The sequence below is a fragment of the Manihot esculenta genome, chromosome 5, assembly GCF_001659605.2.
Source record: "Manihot esculenta cultivar AM560-2 chromosome 5, M.esculenta_v8, whole genome shotgun sequence".
NCBI classification, from domain to species: Eukaryota; Viridiplantae; Streptophyta; class Magnoliopsida; order Malpighiales; family Euphorbiaceae; genus Manihot; species Manihot esculenta.
The window spans coordinates 33,098,733-33,124,209 of NC_035165.2; the positions used below are offsets into that span (position 1 = coordinate 33,098,733).

General features: G+C 30.7%; 2 protein-coding genes across 5 annotated transcripts; one reads left to right on the plus strand and one right to left on the minus strand.

Annotated features, from left to right (window-relative positions):
- Window positions 1-4,284: 4,284 nt before the first annotated feature.
- On the plus strand, window positions 4,285-11,719 carry LOC110615848. 4 transcript variants are annotated; one of them, XM_021758017.2, is made up of 4 exons: window positions 4,285-4,459; window positions 5,449-5,928; window positions 6,647-7,811; window positions 8,264-11,719. In XM_021758017.2, the coding sequence occupies exons 2-4, from the start codon at window positions 5,762-5,764 to the stop codon at window positions 11,318-11,320; spliced, it is 4,389 nt and encodes a 1,462-aa protein (XP_021613709.1). In that variant the 5' UTR covers window positions 4,285-4,459; window positions 5,449-5,761; the 3' UTR covers window positions 11,321-11,719. The 4 variants fall into 4 exon arrangements, with proteins under 4 accessions (XP_021613709.1, XP_021613706.1, XP_021613707.1 ...); XM_021758014.2 differs by lacking the exon at window positions 4,285-4,459 and adding an exon at window positions 4,466-4,613; XM_021758015.2 differs by lacking the exon at window positions 4,285-4,459 and adding an exon at window positions 4,556-4,712.
- Window positions 11,720-22,257: 10,538 nt separating this feature from the next.
- On the minus strand, window positions 22,258-25,387 carry LOC110614840. Its single transcript, XM_021756520.2, has one exon. The coding sequence runs from the start codon at window positions 25,385-25,387 to the stop codon at window positions 22,409-22,411; it is 2,979 nt and encodes a 992-aa protein (XP_021612212.1). The 3' UTR covers window positions 22,258-22,408.
- Window positions 25,388-25,477: the final 90 nt, after the last annotated feature.

Consider the following 25,477-nt stretch of genomic DNA (forward strand, 5'->3'; position numbering starts at 1 on the left):
TGACTATGTACTAATGGATTCAATCATTTGGTCAACGGTCTAATTCATAATCTTGTTGGCCCGTCATTATTGTAGTTTATAATTCGCCTTCTAGATAGCAAAGAAAAACCCTATATGTTTCTAAATATAGTGATCCTAAAAGCTTTAGAAATAGTTTGGATAGTTTTTTGAGACCTTTAATTGATAAGTTGATATTATTATGGTATGAAGGAGTTTGGTCTCGTGATAGTTATATCAAACAAAATTTTTAAATGAAAGCAACACTTTATAGGGCTTAAGCAAGTAAAGTGACTCTCACTCCTCTCAATAAGTGACTTTTCTGCGTTATCTAGATAGATCACACATGGTAAAACATAATCTTCATATTATATGAAAAATAATAAAACTTTTGAGTCTCTAGCATGGTAAAAAGGAATCATTTTTTGATTGTCATTGCTAATTTCTTCTTATTAACTATCCATATAGAATATAGAAAGATAGAGTTAAAAAGGGTATCATAGAAAAAAACTTCTTCTCCTAGTTTTTCAAGTTATATTATAAAATATTGAGATAATTGTATTGATATTGCATTTAGAATAACTAGTGGGAAGCAAATAATACCAGAATTTTGAATGCACCACAATTGGATAAAGAGAAGTATATTTTGGAAGCTTTCATATTGGAATTCAAATTTGATTCAACATAATTTAGATGTTATGAATATAAAGAAAGATGTATTTGACAATATATTCTATATTGTTATGGATATAAATAGCAAATTGAAGGACAATATCAAAGTAAGACAATATTTAAAAGTTTATTACAATTATCATGAAATAGAATTAGTGCATAATAAAGACTATAAATAATGGCACTCATAAGCTTAACCTGGTGGTAAGTGCATCTGATTAAATTTGAGAGGTCTCAGGTTCTACTCCCCCAATCCCCAATCCCCAATTCCCATTCCAAAAAAAAAAAATAAAAAGACTAGAAGTAATCAATTTGTTAGTGGATTAAAAATTTGAGGTTGCCTAACGATTATGCTTCCAACACTGCACATACTATAAATGTGGATGATTGCAAATTAAAGAAGATATTCCCACCGAGTTTTTTTGACTCGATAAAGTATTTAGGTAGACTGGTATATTATCATTGGATGTATCTCCTTGTATGGTAAATACGATACAAAATTTTTCATTATATATATTATAAATATAAATAATTGATCAATTAATTATTATACTACTAGATACCTCTTTGACTTTAAGAAAAAAAAAGTAAAAAATAGCATTTATATTGATTTGTCAAGACATATCTTATTGAGGAGAGATTAATATTTATTTACATTACTTTGAACTAACTATTTCAACAATATTACATAAAGTTGTAAGAAATGATCGTTATGGATATACTGAACTATGGGATCCTTTTGATTTTTACTCATTTCGGTCGACTTTTTAGAATTTTATCGAATGAAGAGTACTGCTTAGCTCATTTAAATGTCTTATTAAATTATTTAGAAATTGATTCGTTTATTGAGTAAGTGATTTAAAATAATTATTCATCCATCAATCACATAAAATATAATCATAATGAATTTTTTTTTTAAGATTTTTTATTATCATTACAGGAAATAGTAGAAAATATCAATAATCAATAAGTTGAGTAAGTGCGAAAGCTAAAATTTACTAATCGGTAAAAGGAATATGTAAGTATTGCATGATATAATTTAATTTATATATTATTTAAATTTTTGAAGTTTTTATGTTATTAATAAAATAGATCTTTAATTTAAAGTTTATATTTTTAGTTGCAATTCAAACTCATATCAATATAAAACGATTACTATGTATTATAATTATTTAAAATAAGTCTTTATATTTTAAAAATTAATTTCTCATATTGATTAACTTCCAATAACTTATATTTAAAAAGAGAAGATAATAAAATGCAATTAAATCTAGAATCTGACGATTTCTTTTTGTCATAATTAAATCACAGAGGGTGGACCATTGCTTTAAGCTTGAATCTAGTGTATAATGCATTTAAATTCTTGATTTAATTTTATATTATTATTATTTTTTCAATTATAAAATATTAAAATTTAATAAACATTAGATTTTTGCCATAAGGATCACACATCAAAATTATAATATTTATAAATCAATTAGAAAAAAATACAAAAATAAATTATAATTAAAAAATATTTTATGACTAAATATATATACTATTATATTATTTTATATTATCTTATTAAAATTATAAAATTACTCTCATTTTCCTCGATCCATAAAAAATTATAATATAATCGGTAAATTTAAAATATAATAAGAAATATGAGTGATTAAGTTTTTACTATTTTTAATAAAATATTAATAATATAGTTAATTTATATTTAAATTGCGATTTTAATTCAACTATTTAATAAAATAATCAAATAACATAGAAATATAAATATATATTCATCTAAATTTAAAATAGAATTAGTAAAATTTATAATATAAAAAATTACTATTACATTTCTATAATACAAAAAAATTATTATCTAATTATTTAATTTTAAAAAATATATTAAAATATCTTTAATGTATTAAAAATAAATAAATTAATTAATTTTTTTAATTTTAATCGTTAAATATTATAAACAAATTAAAATATCTTTAACACAAATGGACCAACTAATCAATATTTTATTAAAATAAATTAAATAGTAAAATATTTAATAGATAAAATTAATAAAAATCTAATTAATAAAATTTTTAAAATTTAAAGATAATTTAATATATTTTTTAAAATTAAAAAATCAATTATTAAATTTCATCATAATATAAAAATTAAATAATAATTTTTTATAATATATTAAATAATAAATAAGATTATATATAATTTTTATTAATAATATAGTTAATTTATATTTAATTATTATAATTTTAATTTAAATATTTAATTTCAGTAAAAAATAATTTATACTTAAAAAAATATTTTTTTGAAAAAAAATTTATGTGAAAAATATTTTTTGTAGAAAATATTTTTTAATAAAATAACTTTTTTTATTATTAAATTTTAATTTAAAAAATAAAATATATTAATAAATTTATATGTAAAAATCTTAATAAAATAATTAAAGTGTAAAAAATTATTTTTTTAAAAAAGTTATTTTTTAAAAATAATTTAATTTTTCATTTAATTAGAAAAATATTTTTTTATTTATTAATTTTTTTATATACTTAAATTAAAAAAATATAAAAAGATATTAAATTTAAAAAATATAAAAAGATATTTTTAGAAGAAAATAAAATAAATAGAGTCTTAATGAATTAATTAATATAAAAAATGTAAATATGTATTTCACCGATTTATTTCCCAGTGATTATGACATTTTTTTTATTTTCTTCACTTTATTTCCATCCAAATATATATTTATTTTTTTTAAATGAAAATAGGAGATTAAAAAATATATATTTATTTTTTTTAAAATAAAAATTAGAGATTAAAAAATTAGAACTAAAATTTCTTAAATTTATTTAAATATAAATATTATCAAATTAAATTTATGAATGCAAACATATATTTATCTTTGAAAATAACGATTAACCTTTTATTCTTATCAAACATAATACTTATACAAGCGTAACAATATTTTTTTAGAGCTTTAGTCTTCGTTTTGTTTTGAAATATTTTTAAAAAGTAATAATTATATTTTTTAATATTTGAAATATTTAAAAATAAAATTATTTTTTAATAAAAATAAATTATTTTATTTTCTAAATAAATAAATTATTTTTAAAATTTTATTAACACTATTATATATAAATTTATTTTTAATATCCTAACTAAATAATATAAAATAAATTATTTTTCTAAAAATATTTATCATTAAAAAGATTTTGCAAATAAATTATATGTAAATTATTTTGGGACAAATAAATGGATTTTTAATTCGATAAAAATTATAAATTGGAGGATTATATGTTACCAAATATAGATAATAAATAGGGGGAAAACAAAAAATCAAGATTTGCTTTTGAGAAAAATAACAGTGAAAGAAGGTATTTTTGATTTTGTCGTGTAGTGAGGCAACAAGCCAACATGGGGGGTTTTGGCCTTTTGGGGGTTTTGAATTTAGAATGAAAGGTAAGGGATAGAAAGGAGAAATTCATGGTGGGCCCAATCCCATTGATAAAAATCAAGAATAAAGAAATGAAAGAAAATTGATGGGTTGTGTAGGGTAGGTATAGGATAGGACAGCTTTGTATTTGTATTTGCAATTGCATTTGCAAGAGAGAAAGAAAATGAAAATATAACTCTCTCTCTCTCTCTCTCTCCCTCTCCCTCTCTGTAGAGTTTTCGAGTCTTAAATTGCATATTCACATATGGGAGGTGAATCGGGAGTGTTAAAAATAGTACAAATTTGCTTTTTTGCTGAGAGAGAGAGAGAGAAAGAGAGAGAGAGAGAGGGGAACCTGATGCCTTTTGATGTGTGAGTGGGTGGTGCTCTTTTTTTCCTATCTCCGTTGCTTTCTTTCTTTATTATTAATTATTATTTTTGGGTTTTTCCCTTCTCCTAAGTTCTCATTTTCCTTCCTGTTTTCTGCCCAAAAACCCTCTAAACAAAAAGCTTCAAACTGCTTAAGGTTTGTTTTATCAGAAGCTTCTCTTCAATTTCTTTGATTTTGGGTGTTCTTTCTTTTTCTCCCTTCTTACTGGGTTTTGTATGAAGAGATCAATTTTAGGTATGAGGGTTAATACTTTGGTGTGATTTCATGATCTTCTTGTGTTTGGAGTTTGTGGGTAGTTTCAATGTTTTTCTAAGTCTTGCTTTTTGATCGTCAAATGGGTGGATAGAGTCTGGTCTTAGTCATAGCTTCTCACTCGGATTTCTGTGGTCGTCTTTCACTGTTCACTTGCTATGTGAATCACGAAACCGGAAAATCTTTTGGGTTTTCTTTGTTTTCTTCCAGCAATCTAGATTAAAGCTTTTCTAAACCTTGAAAATCTTTGAGTTTGCTGCTTTGATTTTTGAGGCTGCGTTTCTATTGTTGTCTTTCTGTACTGGTATAACTTCGTTCGCAGCCTAGGTAGCTAGCTCCATCCCTTGCAAGTTCTGTTTATGCTAATAAATTCTTGCGTTTAATCTCTATTATCATATGTTTAGCTTTTTGTAGATTTGATTGCTGGTGACATGGTATTGGATTGTGCTCGTTCAAAGTCTAAATTTTGAGCACTTTTTCTGGGTTTGCCCACATAAAATAACGGTTATACAGGATACTTTTAGGAGTTTCAACATCATCTTTGCTTGTGGGTTTTGTACTTTTGCTTATTTTGTGCTTTGCTTGATCAATCAAAACGCAAATACTTCAATTTCACTCATTCCCATCACATAAAATAACGTTTCTAGAATTTGCTAACTCGTCCACCATCTTCTTCTGGGTCTATTGGTCTCATAATGTTTTTATATGTGTGTTGCAGGCAGGATGATGGATGAAGATACTAGTGGGGTTGCTTGATCGTGAAAAAAAAAAGAAAATAGCTAGGTTGCTAGCTCCTTCGCTGCAGCTGGAGGCTGTGCGTGGTTGGGAGTGCTTTATGGTGGGGTTTTGATTAGAAAGGGAAAGATAAAAGGAGAGAGTAAGAGACCTGTAGTAGTGTTATATATGCTGAAGGCTAAGAGGTTAAAGATAAGGCCCAGTGGAAGTGGAAGAGATCATAGTAGTAAGAGCAGATGCGGTGAAGCTTGTGACTGTTTCAAAAACAGCACAAGAAGAGAGAAGCTTATCATCAGATGTTATCCATTGAAAACCCTCCACCAGATCCCCCATGTCCTTGCCAATTTCCACAACTGAATAGTAGTAGTGATGAGAGAGCTTCTCTTAAGCTTCCCTTGCCAGAGGTAGATCTACCAAACCCACCTCTTGATCATCATACCCCACTTCCCAATTTCTCTATAAGGTAAAAATTCCTTTGCTTTCTGGTTAATCTCTCCCTTGGGGATGAACAGTGCTAGATTTTTTATTTCTTTCTTTTCTTTGTTTTAGTCATGGCTCTCTAGCTAAGCTACCTGCTTTCTTTCTCTTTCTTCTGGTGATCTCAAAGTTACGATCTTTTGTTAGGTCAGATCCAGAGTTGCATCTTCCTTGTGGCTCAGTTGGAGATGGGGCCTAATTGATGACACCCCATCTTGTCTCTGTTTTGGTCCCTTATGAAGCTTTTGCTTGCTTTGCCTGGGGATTTCATTCATGGCTCTTAAAAAACAAACACTAACCTTAACCATATTCTTCTTGGGTTATTTGTGTTTAAACGATTTTAGTCAATATTCACTGGCTTTTTCTTCCTTGATGCTTGTGATTTCATGTCACTTTTGTACTACTATCCTTTCTAATTTGTACATATTCCTAATAGACTGCAGACCTTTTTCTCACTTCACCAGATTTTCAAAATCTACCTGTCGTGGTTGTTTCTTGGCTCTTTATCTACTTGTTCACTTGATCTCTTTGGAGTCCCATGAACAATGAGTTCCTTCTTGCCAGTCATCATATGATACAAGGGGCCTCCTGGTTATCATGGTTTCAGCTCCTGTACTTGCTGAATTGCATCTTGTTATTGCTTATCTGTCTTGTTGTATATATTGATACCAGTAAATAACAAGTACTTTGATTTTGTTGTGCAGAGATTATGTATTTACAGCTCGGAGTAAAGACATCAAGAAGAACTGGCCTTTTTCTCAGAAAAACTTGCAGCTTTGTTTGAAACATGGCGTAAAAGATGTGTTACCACCATTTCAACCTCTTGCTTCAGTAAGGAACCAGTCCCTTAAGAGATGTACGGTTGAAACTACTTCACTGGAGAAGCAAAACACAAGTGATCTTTACAAGGAGCAGCCAGACAATCATGTCGTACTAGATTCATCTGATGACGTCCAGTTGAATAATAAGCTAGCAGACTCTTGCTTAGACATTAGTTCATGTAGATCTAGAGAAGAAAATGATTTTCCATCCACAACAGCAAGCGTGTCTCAATCTGAGATAGAGTCATTTCCTGATAACAGGCAATCTAGCTCACTGTTAAAGACTGAGACTTCAAGGAAAAACTCACTTGCAGTTGAGGCTGCCGGACCTTCTGGGAACAACAAGACTGAGAGCACCTCCCGTCCATTGAGCAAGAAGTGCAGGTTGATAGTGAAATTTGGTGGTAACTCTGATCGTAACTCAACTGAAGATATAGCTTCTAATTCTACTACTGTATCTGAAACAATGGCTTCCAAAGTTTGCCCTGTTTGCAAAACTTTCTCCTCCACATCAAACACTACGTTGAACGCTCACATTGATCAGTGTCTTTCTGTGGAGTCAACACCAAAATGGACAGCTGATTCTAAGCTAACCAGACATAGGATTAAGCCCAGGAAGACAAGGTTGATGGTAGATATCTATATGACAGCTTCACCATGTACTTTAGAAGAACTTGATAGAAGAAATGGTACAAATTGGGCCACAATTTCAAGTTTGCCCAGTCAGGAAACTGAGAAGACTGAGACTACTAACGAAGGGAAAAAGCAAAGGGTATCGCAGATTCATCCTGAGGATGCTGGTGATGTAGGTCCCGTTTATATTGATGCAAATGGCACCAAACTTAGGATCTTATCGAAGTTCAGTGACCAACCTTCAGTTTCAAAAGTGGGGGAGGATATTGGACCAAGGAAACCTTTGAAAGGAGATAAAGGAATCAAATACATTTCAAAGAAGAAGAAGAAACGGTTTGCACAAAAACACCACAAGTATCTGAAACTTGCTCCTCAAAGCAAGAAAATTTTCTCCCACAAGGCCCATGGCTCCCAGGTACAGTTCTCTTGCTTTCTACGTATGTTTTATAGTTTCCCTTCTCTGAACAATTTAAGCATCTTCTTGATGGACTGCCTTTAACTATTTCTTACACAAAAGGATTTGAGCATTTATTAGGCCAGCTAATTACACTTTCTTTTAACATATAAGTTTGGTATATTTTATTTTGTTGTATTTTGGACTGCAATATGTGGTGGGCGCATCTGATGGTTTTGGATTGCCTCCATTATATTTGGACTTCGTTCTCTAATATTGCACTTGGTTCTGTAAAAGTTCCTGATTATGCACAAAGGAGCTAATCTAGATAAGATCACTTCCTTTTCCCCCTTGAGCCCATTTTTAATAGTGCTTGTGATGCATTCTTCACTATGAATTACTCGTCTTCTAAGTTTTCCTTTTAAATGCAAGTTCAGTAGAATGAATATTCAGTTCAAAATTATTGTAAACAGATGTCCGGAGGTCAAGCAGATTGTAAAGGAAAGGCTAGATTCTGTGAGAAAGAACATGTAATGACAAAACAAATCAAAACCAGTGATTCTGGGACTTTAAGACCATGGGTTTGCTCCAAACGAAGAGATTTTACAAAAAAGATAACTAGTCATGAGGGTCATCAACCTGTGAGGTGTAATTGGCACTCACCTCGGGATTTTCTTGTTGATAATGGTCAATCTTTTGTGGATGATTCTCCTGCAGCGAGGAAACATGCTCAGAAATTTCCCAATCAGTCTGAAAATCCTATATCTCCTGGAAACAGTGAGAGGATGGATAAGTCATGTCATGCAGTCCAAGTTAGCAACAGGAACGAGCATTCTCCTGGTAGAAAAAGTGTGGGTAATCTCTTCGAGGAAGGCAGGACCAGTGACAATGTGGAGAGCTCTTCATCAGTGAATGCAAATTCCAATCAGTTGGGCAAAAGTGGCACTTCAGTGCAGGCTAGTTTTATGATGGGACCTTCAAACTCTACCAGGAATCATGCATTTTTGCTGAGCAAGAGGATAGTTAATGCTGGAAAAGAGGCAACAAAAAATCCTGATGTTTCTGTCATTGCTAGCTCAAAATCTTCACGGAATGCTCATGCTATTGTAACTAAAGCAATGAAATTCTCCTCCTTCAGGAAAAATATGTCTGTTAATGGTCGGTCTTCTATGACTGAATCTGTGTCTGGTAAAATTAAAAGAAACTCAGCCATTAAGAAATCTCAAGTGCATTTCATGAAAAAACGAGATAAAGGGGCAGTGACTTGGCATTCTAAAGTTCATGAACAATATGATTTGATGCATGGGGATGCAGGAAAGCAAGTTGAAAGAGAAGATATAGCTGATGAGGAGTCTCATGAGAGGAGCAGTGTTGTGGAAGCTAGGCAAGCAAGAGGATTATCATCTATTTCTCAAGGGGAGGAAGCATTGGCTTTGATGAGCTCAAAGTCTTCAACTTCATGTTATTATCATGACGAGGGGGTAAATGCAGATGCTTCAGTTGGATTTGGTAATGATTTGCTGCAGAAGGTTGATAACATAGACTTTGGTAGAGAACAGGTTCATGTCTATGCGGAGGACACTGATGTTGAACCATCTTCTAAGACTTCTGATGGCAGGAGTGGAAGCAGCTTGATTAAGTCAGTAGACTCAGAATTTTACAGTCTCAGAAATTCCTTGAAGGTCCAGTCTAATTCTCTTCAATCTGTTGAAGATTACAGAGGGCTTTTGTGTGGGAATGAGGCACCAGGAGTTCCAGCTAAGCCTGATTTTGTCATTGACCAAGAGATGTTTTCTGCTGATGAAGTTGGCAATCATATGCTGGGACAAGATGCTGATATAGGGGTGGAGTTGGATTCAGAAGTTGGGCAAGGGAGCTCTTTTCCAGAGGTTGACCCAATACCTATTCCAGGACCACCAGGTTCGTTTTTGCCGAGTCCTAGGGATATGGGCTCAGAAGATTTTCAAGGCAACTCTTCCCTTACCACAAGCCGGGTTCATTCTTCTCCAGATCAACATGATGTGGTTGATGGCGATTCATCTGATTCTCCAATGTCTGCAGCATCCACCATCTCTAACTCCACGGCAGGTAGATCTGATTTTAACTATTCAGATCCATCATCATCAGTGGGACCTTATGTTGTTGAAGAGAAGATTAGGTCAACTGGTGCTAGCGTTCAGCCTTCAGTACAAAGTGCTGGTGCCGTTCCACTGGCAACAGGTGCAGAAGTGGAAAGAACTTTTGATGGAGAATACATGAAACTTGATAGGATCTATATTGAGAAGGGCTCTCTCAATATCAAGAATGATCAGCCATGCTGTTGCCAAAGGAAGGAGAGATTTTCTCAGAGTGTTGCTTTAAATTTTCAAGATTCACAACTATTAAGACGACGAAAAATGTCAGCTTCATTGACTGTTCCTGCTAGTGGAAAGCATATGGATTTCAAATCCAATCTAAGGCCTGCAGATTTGGATGTGAGACCTGAATTAGCTCCTCCAAGCATTTGCACGGATTCAGGATCGGAAAAGGTGGTCTTCCCAGTCATTAAGCCTCTTGCAGGTCCCATTCCTTCCAAGGACTCTCCCAATTCAGGATTGAGTTTTCTAGCTCGTAATGATTCTGATTCTGCTAGTCCATCTGCTTCAAATCCTATACTTCGGCTGATGGGAAAGAACTTAATGGTGGTAAGCAAAGATGAAGATGCTTCAGTGCCACTTGGGGGGGTCCAACCTCTTGTTCAGAATACCCATCAGAACTCTCCATTTCTGACTTTTTCCAGAGTCTATCCTGGCAGCATTGAGAATCCAGACTGCCGTCCCATGCATCACATGGGCCCCCAAGCTTCTGCCATATTTGGTCAGAACTCGCATAAAATAGGACATCGCTTTGATGGGGGGTTGTTGAACAGTTATAGAAGCCAATCTGATTCGAGGTTATCTATACATTCTCGGCTACCAGCTGGCATGTTTCAAGACCAGCTTACAGATTGCAGTTTTGCAACAGCCAAGGAGTGTCATGAGTACAAAGGTGATTGCAGCATTTCAAGCCGTCACAATAGGCTAAGGAACAGACTGAATTTATCTCCCACAGATAATATGGAGAGAGTTAGATCAACTACCGACTGCCATTATCAGCACACAGATTCCTCCATAAATCCAGCAAAAGAAATCATTGTTATTGATGACGTTCCTGAAAGTGAAAATGTTGTGAAGTACCCTGAACCTGGGAGGGAAAGCCGGGTACATGCTTCCGGAATCTCGATTCCAGCAGCTCCAAATCATAACCCAAGTCGTGTGCACCCTTTGTCTTTTTATCAGTCGCAGGAACATCCTCTCCTTAGTGAATCACCTATTGTGCAAAATGCCAACTATCATGCAACCCCCACAAAGCTAGGCAACTCATGTCCTGTTAGATGGGGGTGTGCTTCAGAAGGTTCTGGTGTGCTGCAGCGGAGTCCATTCACAGCTGCATCATCCTCACCTGGTCACCTAAGATCTACGGCACTGCATTATTCTCCAGGCTTTTCATAGTCGAGGTACTTTGCTTGGTTGGTCATTTCTGCAAGATTGTGCTTTACTGGGTTGCTCAGCAATCAAACTTGTACTGGACTTGAGCTGCTAACTGAATACCAGATGCTAGAAACTGAGGTTTAAAAATGATTATAGCAGAAATAATGGCAGTTCGAACGGAGACAGCTTTCATAAGTGAAACAGTTGGGAACTAAGAGGAACGTTTGTATTAGTTTCTGATGTACTGAATGTTGAGTCGCATTTTAAGCAGTTTTTTAGGGTTCTGCTAAGGCAACGTCATAATTTCCTAAAGACTAGATTATGTATAAGCAGTCCTTGAATAATAGTTGACAAGGAACCTTGGCTGAAAGACGCAAGTCAAATGTTCCTATAAAGTTCTCACCCTGATTTTCCTTTTTATGCTATGTCGTTTTAATCTTATAGCTTTCATCTGAGCTAAAGTCAAGTATTTCTACAGAGAAATTGACACCTCTTTTTCCATAAGAATAATTTTCTCCTTCAAATTTTTTTCAATATTTAAGCATCTTTTGCATGCTTTTACTGGCACTGGATATATTATGCATACATGTTAGTCATAAAGCTACCTGTAATGGGTTTCCCATGCAACGCAATTGCATGCATGGTGTTGAAATAATGGAAGAAGCTAGCTGATATGTTAAAATTTCATTACACTCTCGTCTTCGGAAATGGTGATGAAATGAAAATCAAAAGTTAAGGAGATGATATCTAAAGCTATATATTACATCAGCCTGAACATGAAGCCACTGTGGATAGATAGATAGATGAGGATGAGGAAGAGAATGAGAATAATACTGTTTAAGAGTCATTATCAAGATTTTAGGAAGCAAGAGGTGCATGCATGGTAGCCTTTTATAATGATATGAACAGAACTTGGCCACATGCTTTGCCTATTAAACACAAAAATATAGTGATGGAGTTGTCGTATATTATTATTGATTAAACATCAGATACACGAACCATGCACTTTGTACTAATTCTTTTCTTTAAAAAATATGTATCATATCCAGCCAATGGTGAATTATATGATGAGTCTTTTCTATTGATTAACTTTGAAAAGAAAAGATGTATCACTCTTAGATGGGGCAATAGTATGTAGATATATATATGTTCTTTTATTTTGTAATAAATACATGTCTATATTTCTCTTATTTTATGAGCTAATAAGGGAAAAATATATATTTTTAAATATAATTTCGATGTGGGGTTAAGACAAGAATATTGCATAAAGATGGTAGGACCCATTAAAGTAGGGTAAAAAGAGAGAGGGAAAAAAATCTCAACATGACAGTCACAGTAGAATTTGGTCATTCTCTTTGTAAAAAAAATAAAGGGTTTGCTTTGGTACTTACAATTCGAAGCAAGAAGGAATAGGCATCGGTTGAGAAAACATGAAATATAGCCGTTATAGTTAGATGAAAGTGAGTACTGGTAATGGAAGCAAAAGTACGAACTTGATGATGGCAGAGAGAAGAAAGAGAGAGAGAAGGTGGTCAAATGGCACTAAACTACAAAAGAAAAATGATGGGCTTTGTTTATCTAGCTCCGGACGCGGCTATGGGCAGATTCAAAATTGGATTTGAATCGAAATCAAACCGGTTTGTTTGAATTATGGGGTGAAATACTAGTTTATTAATGAGAGAGCACATAAAGAAAGAGCACACGATAATTTGGCTTAAATTAATTTTAAAAAAAGTTGAAAACTAAGTAATTTTTTTTCACCGCCGAGTATTATTTAAAGTCAAATTATGGGCATCTAAAACTGGTCGTTGAGCTAAACTGCACTTGCATATTAAAATAGGCTTATTTTAGTAATTTAATAGTAAATATATTTAAGTAAATTTAAAATATTTTAAATTTTATTTTTAAAATTTTTAATTTTTATTTTCAAAAGAATATGGCAAATTATGATTAAGCATGTAAGTTTTTAAAAATTTATTAGTTTATAACTATTTTAAATTATTTAATTAAAATATTTTTATATTTCAAAACGTTTGATTTATATTTTTTTATAATTTTAATTATATATTATTTAGTTTTATAATATTAAATATTTATATTGTTTATTTTTTATTAATATTAAAATAAAATAGAAAGATTTTGATTTTATAAAATATAAAAATATATTAATTGAATAATTTTTAAAATAGAGATAAATTAATAATTTTTTAAAAAGGAAAGGTGGCGTGGCCGACCTGCAGGAAGCGACACCGTCTTATCGCCTTCAGTTGTCGCTATAAATTTCTTTATAGTAGATGTTACGTTTTGCTTGCATATTGCCTGAGAAACAAGGGTATGGGAAATTTGAGAAAAATTAATTGTTAGATGGTTAACTGTTTTTCGGTATAAGCTAATTTTCAGGCTAAGAAAGTCAAAGTGGACGAATTTGACATATTAAAATTCATAAAAATTAAAAAAATTCATAAAAATAGTAAATAATTTTAAAATTTAGAAATAAAATTTTATTATTGAAAGTAAAATTTTATAATTAAAAAATATTTTATTAGATTAAAAATTATTTAATCTTAAAAGTAGCTTAGAAATTTATCTAATAAAAAAATTAAATTAGATTTAATTCGCTCTTAGTAAAAATATATAAATTTAATTAAATTTATCTCATATGTAAATCAATATCTCAAATTTAAAAGCTAACTAGTTATTTTGCCGTGTGAATCAAAAATTTATTTTGATTTTTTCAGTTTTTCTTAAGAACCAAACAGATTGGGAAAAAAAAAATAATAATTCAAGATCTGAAAGAAAAGACATAGAAAGCTCAATAATTAATTAACAACAATGGAGAAAAATAATCATATTGGAGACAAACCTGAATAGAAATTGATTTCACGATAAACTGAAGCGGAAGCTAAGGGCAGCGATTGGATTACGCCGGGAGCTAAAAGGTCAGATGAATTAGAGAGAAAAAATAAAGAAAAAATAACAAATGGCGAATGTTAGGCACAGAAAAAAAATAAAGAAGAAGAGACTCACGGTATTTTAATAGAGAGCAGATCGTAAAATCAAAATTTGTGGTTTTCTGTTTCTATTTTTTAAAAGCGTATCCAATAAAAAAAAATCAAATCAAGTTTAAACGAACGTGTTTTACTTTTTTTTTTAAATAAAAAATAAAAAACAAAAAAATATCCTATGTTTATAAACAATTTTATTTTTTACATTTAGCAATGGAGTTAGTAATAGATTTCTTAATTTATTTTAATAATAGAATTTTTAATTCATTTTAATAATAAATTTCAAAACTAACTACTAGTTAATAACGAATTTCACTAAAATTAGTTATTAATTTCAGCTGATTTTGTAGTCCAATTATAAAATTATTTTATAGGAAAAAAACATACACAAATATCCTTCATCTTTTTATATTGGTACACAAATATCACGAGTTTAAATTTTGATATTTACTTGGAACTGTGCATTTAACTTAAATACAATCAAGACAAGTCAGCTGATGCATTAAACGTTAATCTGCATAACGAAGCATGTCGATAAACAAAAAATTTAAATATTATTAAAGCAGACAATATATATATATATATATGTATTAAGCAGATATCCGTATCAAATAAATATAATGGCACAAATAATTTAAATATCACATGTAGGTATAAAGATTTTAATAAAAAGGCTACTCATTTCATTTTAGGGACAAAACAATTATTATATAATTCAACACAACAATTCTCACATTATTTGTTTGCACTTAAGGAAGATGCTTACAAGAGGTGGAGGCACAATACAGTGACTCAATAAGTTTACGGTGGCCGGCTAGCTCTAGTTCTCACTAGTGGCCGGCTGCATCTAGTCCTTGTCCTTTGTAGTGGTTAACTAGTCACTCCTTAAAAGAGTCTTAAAAATAATTTGAGTTATGACAGAAAGAAATATCAATATATATATATATATATATATATATATATATATATATATATATATATATATATATATATATATATATATATATATATATATATATATTTATTTTGTAAGACTGACTAATAAATTTAATTTTTTTATTAAAATTAATATATATTTATATGAAAAAAGTTAAATACACGATACTTCAATTTACACAATTTAATGTGAATATTTTTATCATTTATAACAATAAAAATGAATATTTATATTAATAAAAATGAAAATTTTCATTAATTTCTTTAATCATTTAATTTATATTTAATATTAAAAAATATTGTAACTTAAGAAATTAATTAATCAAAAATAATTATTTAATAATAATAGTAATTATCATTAAATTATCACAATTAAATTACAACTATAGTAAATTTCATGCAGTTAATAATTTAATTATTTTTTTTTCATTCCATAATTTTTAATTATCTTTTTTAGTCTCAAAATTATTATATACTTTTCTTTTTTAGATTATAATAACATATAAATTAACTATTATAATTCTATTCAATTTTATCTTATTTTTAAGAAATCTTTTAAAATATTTTTTAATATTTAATAAAGTATAATATATTTAAAATGAATATAACTAAAAAATTAATAAAAATTTATATTTCAAGCGGATAAAAAATATATTTAAAGAAGTAATTTTATTATTTTAAAATTATATTTGTTATAAAAAAACTTTTCTGACTAATGTTTAAGAAAATAATATTTCAAAAATAAATTAGAAAAGAAATAATATTTTAAAAATCACATTTTCTCCAAAAATTTTGTAAAAAAATTGATGGAAATTTTTCTTAATAACATATGGAAGTTATAACCCTAGCAAATATTACTATGAAATTCAAATTGATTGATTGAGTTGATAAATAAAATTTCTAAATAATAAATATTTTTAATGTTGTTGTATAAGAAATAATATTGTATGATTTAATTCATACAATCATTTTTAAAAATTTAAGTTAATTTATGAATAAATTAGTTTTTCTTATATTTTAAAGAAAACAAATTATATCAACTGTTATTAATTTATGTAAAAAAATAGTGTGTTTTAGTTATTCACAGCATAGATTAATTAAAACTTAAAAGTGAAAAATAATTAAACCTAAATTAATTAAAAAAATTAAAATGAACATGTTTAGTAATAATAATTTTTATTATTTAAAATATTTTAAAAAACTAAAATTTAAATTATAATAAAATATTAAATTATAATAAAATATTAAATTAAAAATAAATAAATAAATCATAATTTTCAAATTTATAGGTGCTGATTTTTTATTAATAGAGGAAAGATATATATCATTCTTTTTCATCTCTTAGGAAATTTACAGTGGTATTCTTTAATATTAGATTTTAAATCTCATTTATATATTTAAGATGTATTTTAATTATTAAATTTTTTTCTTTAACTAATAAAATATTTTTTTAATAATCACTTATAAATAATAAATTAATATAAAAATTAATTTAATTTATGTTAAAAAATTTATAAATTTTTCAGAATCTAAATAAAATAAATAATAAATCAAAATTTACCTTATATCACATGGTATATGTGTACGAACTATACAAATAATTCACAGTATAAGAGTTACCCGAAATTATATTGTATTTCACAAGAATCCAAATATTTAGATATTCACATATTTCACAATTAATGCCCTTTCATTCTATATAAACAGAAGATTACCCGATGCAGGAGATAGTCTAACATCTACAAGAAATAGGCCAAACCAGAAATAATAAATTAAGAATAAAATTTTTATTCTCCTATTAAATTATTTTGATAAAACCTCTTTAGAGAAGGGGTAGAGAATTTTTTTAAGTGAGTTTTTTTCTCTTGAGAGCATAGAGAGAGTTGACATTGACGATGATGATCATCTTTTTGAGAGAAAAGTAACTGCCCACACTCACATAGAGCAATTACATGGCTTTCTGCTGTGTAACGGTCAAAGATTTGAATTTCAAATTTTTTTTTTTATTTATATAATAAATTAAAACTGAATTATTATAAATAAGATACAGAACCTTAATTTAGCCTTTATTTTTTGACTCTATTTTGGGTGTACATGATAGGACATGATGATATGTACACTGCAATTTCACCTGTACACACTTCGAGAGCTCAAATATTACAATATAATTGTTCGAATGGCGAAATTCAAAGTAATTGCAGTATGCAATAACCTAGATCATTTATCACATTAAATATCTACATAATCTCAATTATTTCCTTTTATATCTATAATTATGATCTATTTACAGGTAAACATAATTGACCGGTCAATGAATACAAAACAAATGTGATACTTCTATATGATCTTTCTCATATCTCGATACTATCAACCTTAATTCAATTTGCTTTTTTAGGAATATCTCATCATATCAAATCATTCATAATCATCTGATAATATTCGAATATAGCAAAATTAAATTAGGTCTAAATAACAAATCAGATTCCTAAGGGTATTAGTAAGCATTAACAAGCAAATATCAACTCTTATACTCCCATCATTGGTCACAAGTCCATGTGGTATGAATTACATGCTATGATATCTTTTCCATTCATAACGAAGCATATTACATGCTATGATATCTTTTCCATTCATAACGAAACATATGTCTCTATTTAAGATAGACATATAATTTGACTTATTCACATAAGATCAATGTATTCAATACAATGATCCCCCATTATTATTCTCAATTTTTTTTGAAATGACATATCGTATTATAAGTTTCGAGCTCTCAATCGTATGAGGAAGTATTTGTTATCTGTCTGACATAAAATAGTAAATATGAATTGCACCATTGCAATAATGATTTAAATACATTAACTAATTATCTTATCCTTTACGCTAACTTAATCATTTTACAAGGTTATACAAAAACATCTTTTTTACTCATGTTCATTAGAGGATTCAAAAGTTATTTTAAACGTACAAAAGACTTTCTAGTTATGTGCATCTATATTTCTAATATAATAAATTATAACTTCTTACTTCTTATGAAGATATATCTTAAGATAGATTTAGACTCATCTAAATCTCTTCTCCTTTTTGCATCCCTATAATCTCCCAGTAAATAGTTAGGTCAATTGGCAAATTCATCATATAATTCGATAAGATTAACAGATATGGAGAGATATAAAGATTTAAGTTTAGTTTTGCTATTACCCAATCAAAGGGGAATATTTGATATGTTGTGACATAAATAAAATCACAACTTTAGTAATCTATATAAGTAATCGGATTAAAACTTTGTCAAAAAAATTGCTGATTAGATAGTAAAAAAGATGTGAGTCATCCTATTGAACTATCCATAAAGGATATTAAAAGACAAATTTTTATGATATAAGATTATGTAAAGCTGACTGTGAATTGCATGTACACTTAAATCTTTATTTCATTAAATATTATTTGGATTTATTGAAAGTTTTAGATCATGTTTATTTTTTGTTGAACAATATGTTTGTTTTTATAATTCTTTATATGATGAGTCATATATATATTATTAAATAGTTTAATATTTATATTGATATTTAATTTTAAATATAAATAATTTAAGATTAGTGTGCTTTCACATAATTATTAGAATCTTATATTATAATCGAAAACTTAGTAAACTTTTATTTCTAAATCTAATATGAAATAAGTACTAACATACTTAATTATTGTACAGAATAAATATGTATTTAATTTTAGGTTTATTGCATTATGTTTCTTTGGTTTATATTTAAATATCAATATAAAAATTCAATATGTATTTGGATGATTCATTTTAGCATATGTGATTCAATGAATGCAAAGGCAAAACAGTATAAGTCTATTGATTGCCTATTTGAGTGCTATATACTTTGTTGCATTTATGCTTAACCAATTACTTTTCAAGTCGGTTACCAAAAGGTCATATAAAATATGAATTAATAGAAAATTTGCTTTAAATATTTTAAAATTTTAAATTGTGCTGCTTTTATTCACATTCCTTCCTTCTTATACATATGAAAAATTAAGTCCAAAGGGAATGAATTATATCTTTATAAGGTACTATAACAGTCAAAATAAGATAGGTTAAGGCTTATATCTATATGAAATTGTGGACTAGATTGCTTCCGCTACTAGGGGTGAACAGTATTCGGTTCAAACCGAAAAAATCGACCAAACCGAATTGATTTAAAAATTTAGTTCGGTTTTTTATATATTTCGGTTCGGTTTTTAATTTTAAAAATATTGGTAATTTCGGTTCGGTTCAGTTTTGATCAGAAAAAAACCGAAAAAACCGAACCGAATCGATTAGTAATAATAATATGTTTTTTTAATAATATAGAGAAATTAAATCATATTAAAATTAAAATATTTTAATTAAAATTTAAAATACTAAAAATAAAGTGTAAAAAATAAAAAAATTATTAAAATTCGAAACCGATCAAACCGAACCGAATCGAACCGAATCAGACCGGTTCGGTTCGATTCGATTTCTAACCAAAATCGGTTCGGTTCTGTTTTTATAAACACTAAAATTTCGGTTTTCAGTTTATTCGGTTCGGTTTGATTTTAAACCGAACCGACCGAATGCTCACCTCTATCCGCTACTATACCTGAAATGAATTTTTTTTTCTTAGTGAGTATTTTAAATGGCAATAAATTAGTTTTTTGTTGGCATTAAAATACAACCATAGTGAATCGATTTGATATGATTGGTTCCAATGGGAGTAACTCTAACATTAATGAATCAATTGGTCACTCGCAATCGTGATGAGTGTGGCGACCATACATCTTATTAGTTGATATGAGATTGAAAGGAAAGAAATTATAGTTATCCACAACATAAAGAAAAACTAAGAAATATTAATAAGGCTCTCACATGTCCTATCAAAGAAAAATAGATTAATAATTAAGACAATAGAAGATAAAATAGAAATTGATATATCAAACCAAGTTTAGAAACAGGTTGATTTATCAATAATACAAAAAGTTATTGAGAATAAATTATTTCTCATTTTTTTATAAGCTATCGAGTAGCTAGTATGATTCCTAGTACATTTGGGTAATATATGCGGAAACTATTGAACTAGTAATAATCTATTATAATAGTCAAGTTATGATAGATTATATTAAGAATCCCAAATACTATAGAAAGAGAACATAAATTAATACTAAATATGATTTTATAAGAGGCATAATTGCAAAGAAATAAGTGAACTATGCATGATATAACTGCAAATTCCTTTATAAAGCCTATTACAAGATTGATTATAATAGGTATGCTAAGTCATCATGCTTATATAGATATTCATATAAATTACATTATTAAAAATAATATTATTTATGTCTAAATTATTTTATGAATTTATTTACATATTTGTATATATATTTTAAAATATATATTAAGATTTTATAAGTATATTGAAGAGATAAAATATTGAACTTTTTTCATATAGACAATCGTCTATATCATTTAAGTGACTAATAAAGACGATTGTCTAGAGTGAGAATATAAATAGCTTAAAGTTTATAACATTAATATCGCTTTTGAAAATAAATTTAATTATATGTGATTAAATTAAATAATATATTTTAAATATTAAAAGTGAGTTTTATGACATACTTGAAATAGATATGTTAACTCAAAGTTAAACTTTCTAGAAAGAGGAGTTAATACTGTGTTACATGATTCTTAAGACGTTAGAACTCTTTTATTACATCAAACAACTTAATCATTATAGAAAAAAAATTATATTTAATATGGTCGACTAATTTAAAATGGATTATTTAAAACTCATTAGTTATTTATTAATTTTAAAAATATATAAAAATATTCTCTAAATTTTTAAAAATATATTAATTAATTTCCCTTACGGCAATTTTAGTTGATAAATTTTTATTATTTAATCTATTAATTTTAATTTTTAAAAATTTATCATTTAATTTTAATGATATAAAAAATTTATTACTAATTTTTTGTTTTTAAAAAATATATTAAAAAAATTTATTAATTAATCTATTTATATTAAAATTATTTTAATTTTTTTAATATTAAGAGTTATGACTGACTGATAGAGCAATTAGCATAACTTTTAATATATTTTTTAAAATTGATAATTAATTAATGAATTTTCATATTTCACAATAAAATAGTAATTTTTTAAATAAAAACGACGGAACCGTCGGTAACCACCGCTACCCCCGCCGCCCTAACCACCTACACTACCGTCCCCATCTTCCCTACTGACGTCGTTTCTCGGTCACTTGAGAACCTCACGGCATCTCTCTTCCGCCTTAGCCCCTTTCCCGAATACTTCGCATCCGGAACCTTCAACCATCTCGAATCCTTCTCCTCTGGCTTGAGCCCCTTCCGCATTAACTTCCACATTTCGCGTCAACTACGCCATCGTCGTCTCCCTCTGCAGTGAGTTATCTCTCACCGGTTCCCCATTTGCACTGATACTTTTTGCTTTCATTTTCGCCCTGGTTGCTCCTCTACTTTTTCAGAGAAGACCCGCTGGTCTCATGGGTCTGATTGATCGTATGGTTTTGGTAGGTCTGGTTTTGGTCTCAATTATAGCGATTTGAGTTGCTTCTAGAGGATCGTGTTCCTTTCAAAGTCCTTGATTCAACTCAGCAACTGTAAATTTTCTCTATAATGTTTGAGTTTTGATGCTTTAGCTATTTCCTAAATCTGTTCTTACATATTGTTTTGTTTTGGTATCAAATTATATGAAATCCAGAACCTTGTGGGCTGTCATTGTTAGATTTAGACCACACACCCTCCAGTACCCTCCACCGTACATGGGACCTTTTGCATCATTGATCATTCAGATTCAGACAAAGAAGTTTACTATTCTCAACTACCGTTTTCCTCCATGTTTCGTGCTTGTCCTTGTCATTCCATGTTATAAGATCATTTTCTTTGAATGGTTTGTCTCTGTGTGAATATCTGATGTACAGTTCAAAGAATCATGGATTTCCATAATTTCACGTCTCGTAAAGTATCAGAAAGGTGATAAAGTTTATGCTTTTGAAATTTAAGTAGTAATGTGCAAAGGAAAAGAAAACTAAATAATGAAAAACCTTATGGTTATACTTCTAACTAAAATTATTACAATGTGAACAAAACTGAGCTCCCTCGTGCTATAAGAGAATATCATATTTTGCTTCTCATTCTCACCAACTTTGCTAGCGTTTCTTGTGCAGCCAAGGTTTGGGCATGGCTGTGGCCAAGCATCACTGTCCTGATACTTGTACAAGTCCTGCATAATTTTTCGCCACTATCGAAATGCCCGCCTCTCAGCAGCAACTTGGCCCTGGTTTCCAGTAACGTAGCTTTCAACAAAGTCACTTCACGCCACACATATTCATCTACTCTTTGATGACCTTGTATTTTCTTCTTCCAGCAAAGTGAATCATGGCACCAGTCCTGGATTTGTGACACGAATGACTTCTCTACTTCTTCAAGCACATTAGTGCACACTTTCAGAAGCTCCAGTGCTGAATTACACCTTGAGAAAATTGTGAAGGCTCTGATTGCTAGTGGGAGTGCTGTCTTCTTTATGTACAAAACAATATCAACTGCCTTCAGCTGGACAAGTGGGGGTTCAGATTTGAATCCAAAGACTAGGAATGCAGAAGCCCATAAATGATCAGAGTTGATTACTGGGTTGCCAATTTTTCTTACTCCCTGCACTGTGGCCTTGGCAGCTGATAAACCCTCTTTTCTTCTTGCAAACACTTGAGTTATGGGGTGGAACTGAATCCAGCAACCGGGTTGCCTGATAGCTTTTCGCGCTAGTCCCAATTTAACAAGAAGAATGGCCGAGTCTTCTTCACTTTGGGGATCTAATCCACAACCGGAGCAGCAGGCAAATGCAAGGCCTAAGCATTTGGTCCATTTTTTAAATCTATGTCCTATATCAGGCATATCTTTAGCTGCTGTTGCTAGCAAAGTTGCTGAAATGGGCGCTGGAGCAAACCAAGCACCAACAAGGAGCATTCTTGAGGAAAGAAGGTTCTTTGTCTCATTGGTATGTTGCAGGACGTTGAGACAAAAACGTAGAAGCTTCATTAGGAAAGGATTGTTTTTACAGTATTGTTCATCATGTACGTTCATATAGGAGTATGCAGAACCATCTTCATGTGGAACTTGATTAATGGCTTCGAAAAGTTCGGATGGAGAAATTGAAAGCTCTGAAAGAAGTGATCCAACCACCCATAAACCAAAGCTCAACCTTCCCAATTTCTCATCAAATTTCTGAAGAAATTCTAGCTCCTCACTTTGGTAGTCCTTTTTCCTGCGTCCTCTCATTAAGATCATTGCATCTGACAATGGCAATGGTGGAAGCTGCATCATGTCAAAATTCATCACCTTAGATAGTCTGGTTGTGATAATCACATGTGACCCTCCAGTGTTCCTTGGAATCAAATCATATAGATCCTTCCCTTCCCACCATTCTGTTTCCGTCTCAAGGTTGTCAATAATTAGTAGATACGGCACGTCTCGGAACAGCTCCCTTTTGACTCTCTTGAATGCTTCAAATTCTTGCTCTTCAAAGCTTCTAATCCTCTCTCTTTCCTTTTCACCATCAGCACTCACATCTAACCCCAGATTAAGTGAGAGATTTAGTATGTTCTGCCTGAAATACCGAGCTTCGCCACAAACCCACAAAATCATTTTATATCTCTGAGAATGCCTATAAGCAAATTCAAGTGCAAGCTCTGTCTTTCCAATGCCTGCAACGCCATTTATGCAGAAGACACTGCTGCTACCCAGGCATTTGTAATTCCCACTTTTTGATTTCTTGTATTTTGACCTCTTCCAGGAATTTCTTCCCACAACTGGTTCCACCCAAGCCTCCAATGCTGGTTCTTTGCACTTGCCTCCCAGTTCCAAATTAATATATCTCCCCCCTTGGCTGGTGACTGTCTCGCTTTCATCATTTCCAAGGCCTTCAGATTGCCCACTGGATTCTCCTTGTACCATTGGAATTGAGTACTTTTCTTCAAGAGTATCCCCACAGCCAAATAAGGCTGTTTCAATCTCCATGATCTCCTTCTCTCGACCTACAAAATATTTGTTTCGTGGGAATGGAAGCTCCTCAAATTTTTCTATTTCTTCTTTCTCAGCCACACTCTTTCGCCCAAGTTTAGCTCTTAAGAGTCCAGCAGCTTTTGCTACACTGCTCCTCCAGTTACCCTCATTGGCTTCCAGCTTGAACTCTTGAGACTTCAATAGTCCAATTGCTTCTTTACACTCTATATCAATTGAATTGCAGTAGAGAAGGCCCGTGATTTCTGCAAGCTCTGTGCCAAAGAAAATTGGAATCAAGTTCTTCTTCTGAGCAAAAAATCTAATCTCCTCTAAGCTCAGGTGGTTAAGGAAGCTAGAGTTCGTCACCACCACAATTCCATAAGCGACTGAGCAGATGACTCTGTCTGCAATTTCGTGGTTTTGATCCGAGTATTTGGATCTATCCGCAACAAAGCATGCAATTCCCTGAAGCTCTAGTTCAGATTTAAGCCATTTACAGAGACGAATAAGATTAGGATTCTGGCCATGGAAACCAATGTAAACATCACAGCTTCTAAGTTTGGCGTTGGAAGCAGGAGAAACAGCCCCTTTGAAAGAAATACGAGGGACAGGAAATGAGAAGGAGATGCGTGGTGGAGCAGGATCTGATACTGGAACACAGGTCACATACTTGAGCTTTGCATCAGCTGGGTCATCAGAATATTCATATTGGTCCGATGGGGGAGTGTAGGAGCTGCTTGGTATGTCATCTGATTGTGAGCCTCGATATGATGAGACCGGCGGCGATGGGTGGGTGACTGTTGTTGAATTCTCTGGTGGAGTAGGTTTTGGGGTTATAGCTCTAGGTGATATGTATGGTGATTGCAGGGCTGAAACAAATGCTGAAGATGGTGGAGAAACAAGAGAAGGAGAGTTGTATGGAGATGATTCAATCGAGTTCTTTAAGTTTGGAGAAGGCAAATCTGAATTTGAAGGAGCATGGGGATTTGAGATGCCTTTACCAGTTTTGCTGCAAGAAGTTGAAATCTTGATGGTAAGCCCAATAGGAGGTTCCTGAGGAATTTGACTAGAAACTGGGGCATCTTCATCCATGGCCATGAATGAAGCTTCTCAAATCTTGATATCTACAGTAGATCTCACTTCTCTTTAGAAAGCTAAACTTCACAATATTCTCGAACAATTTCACAG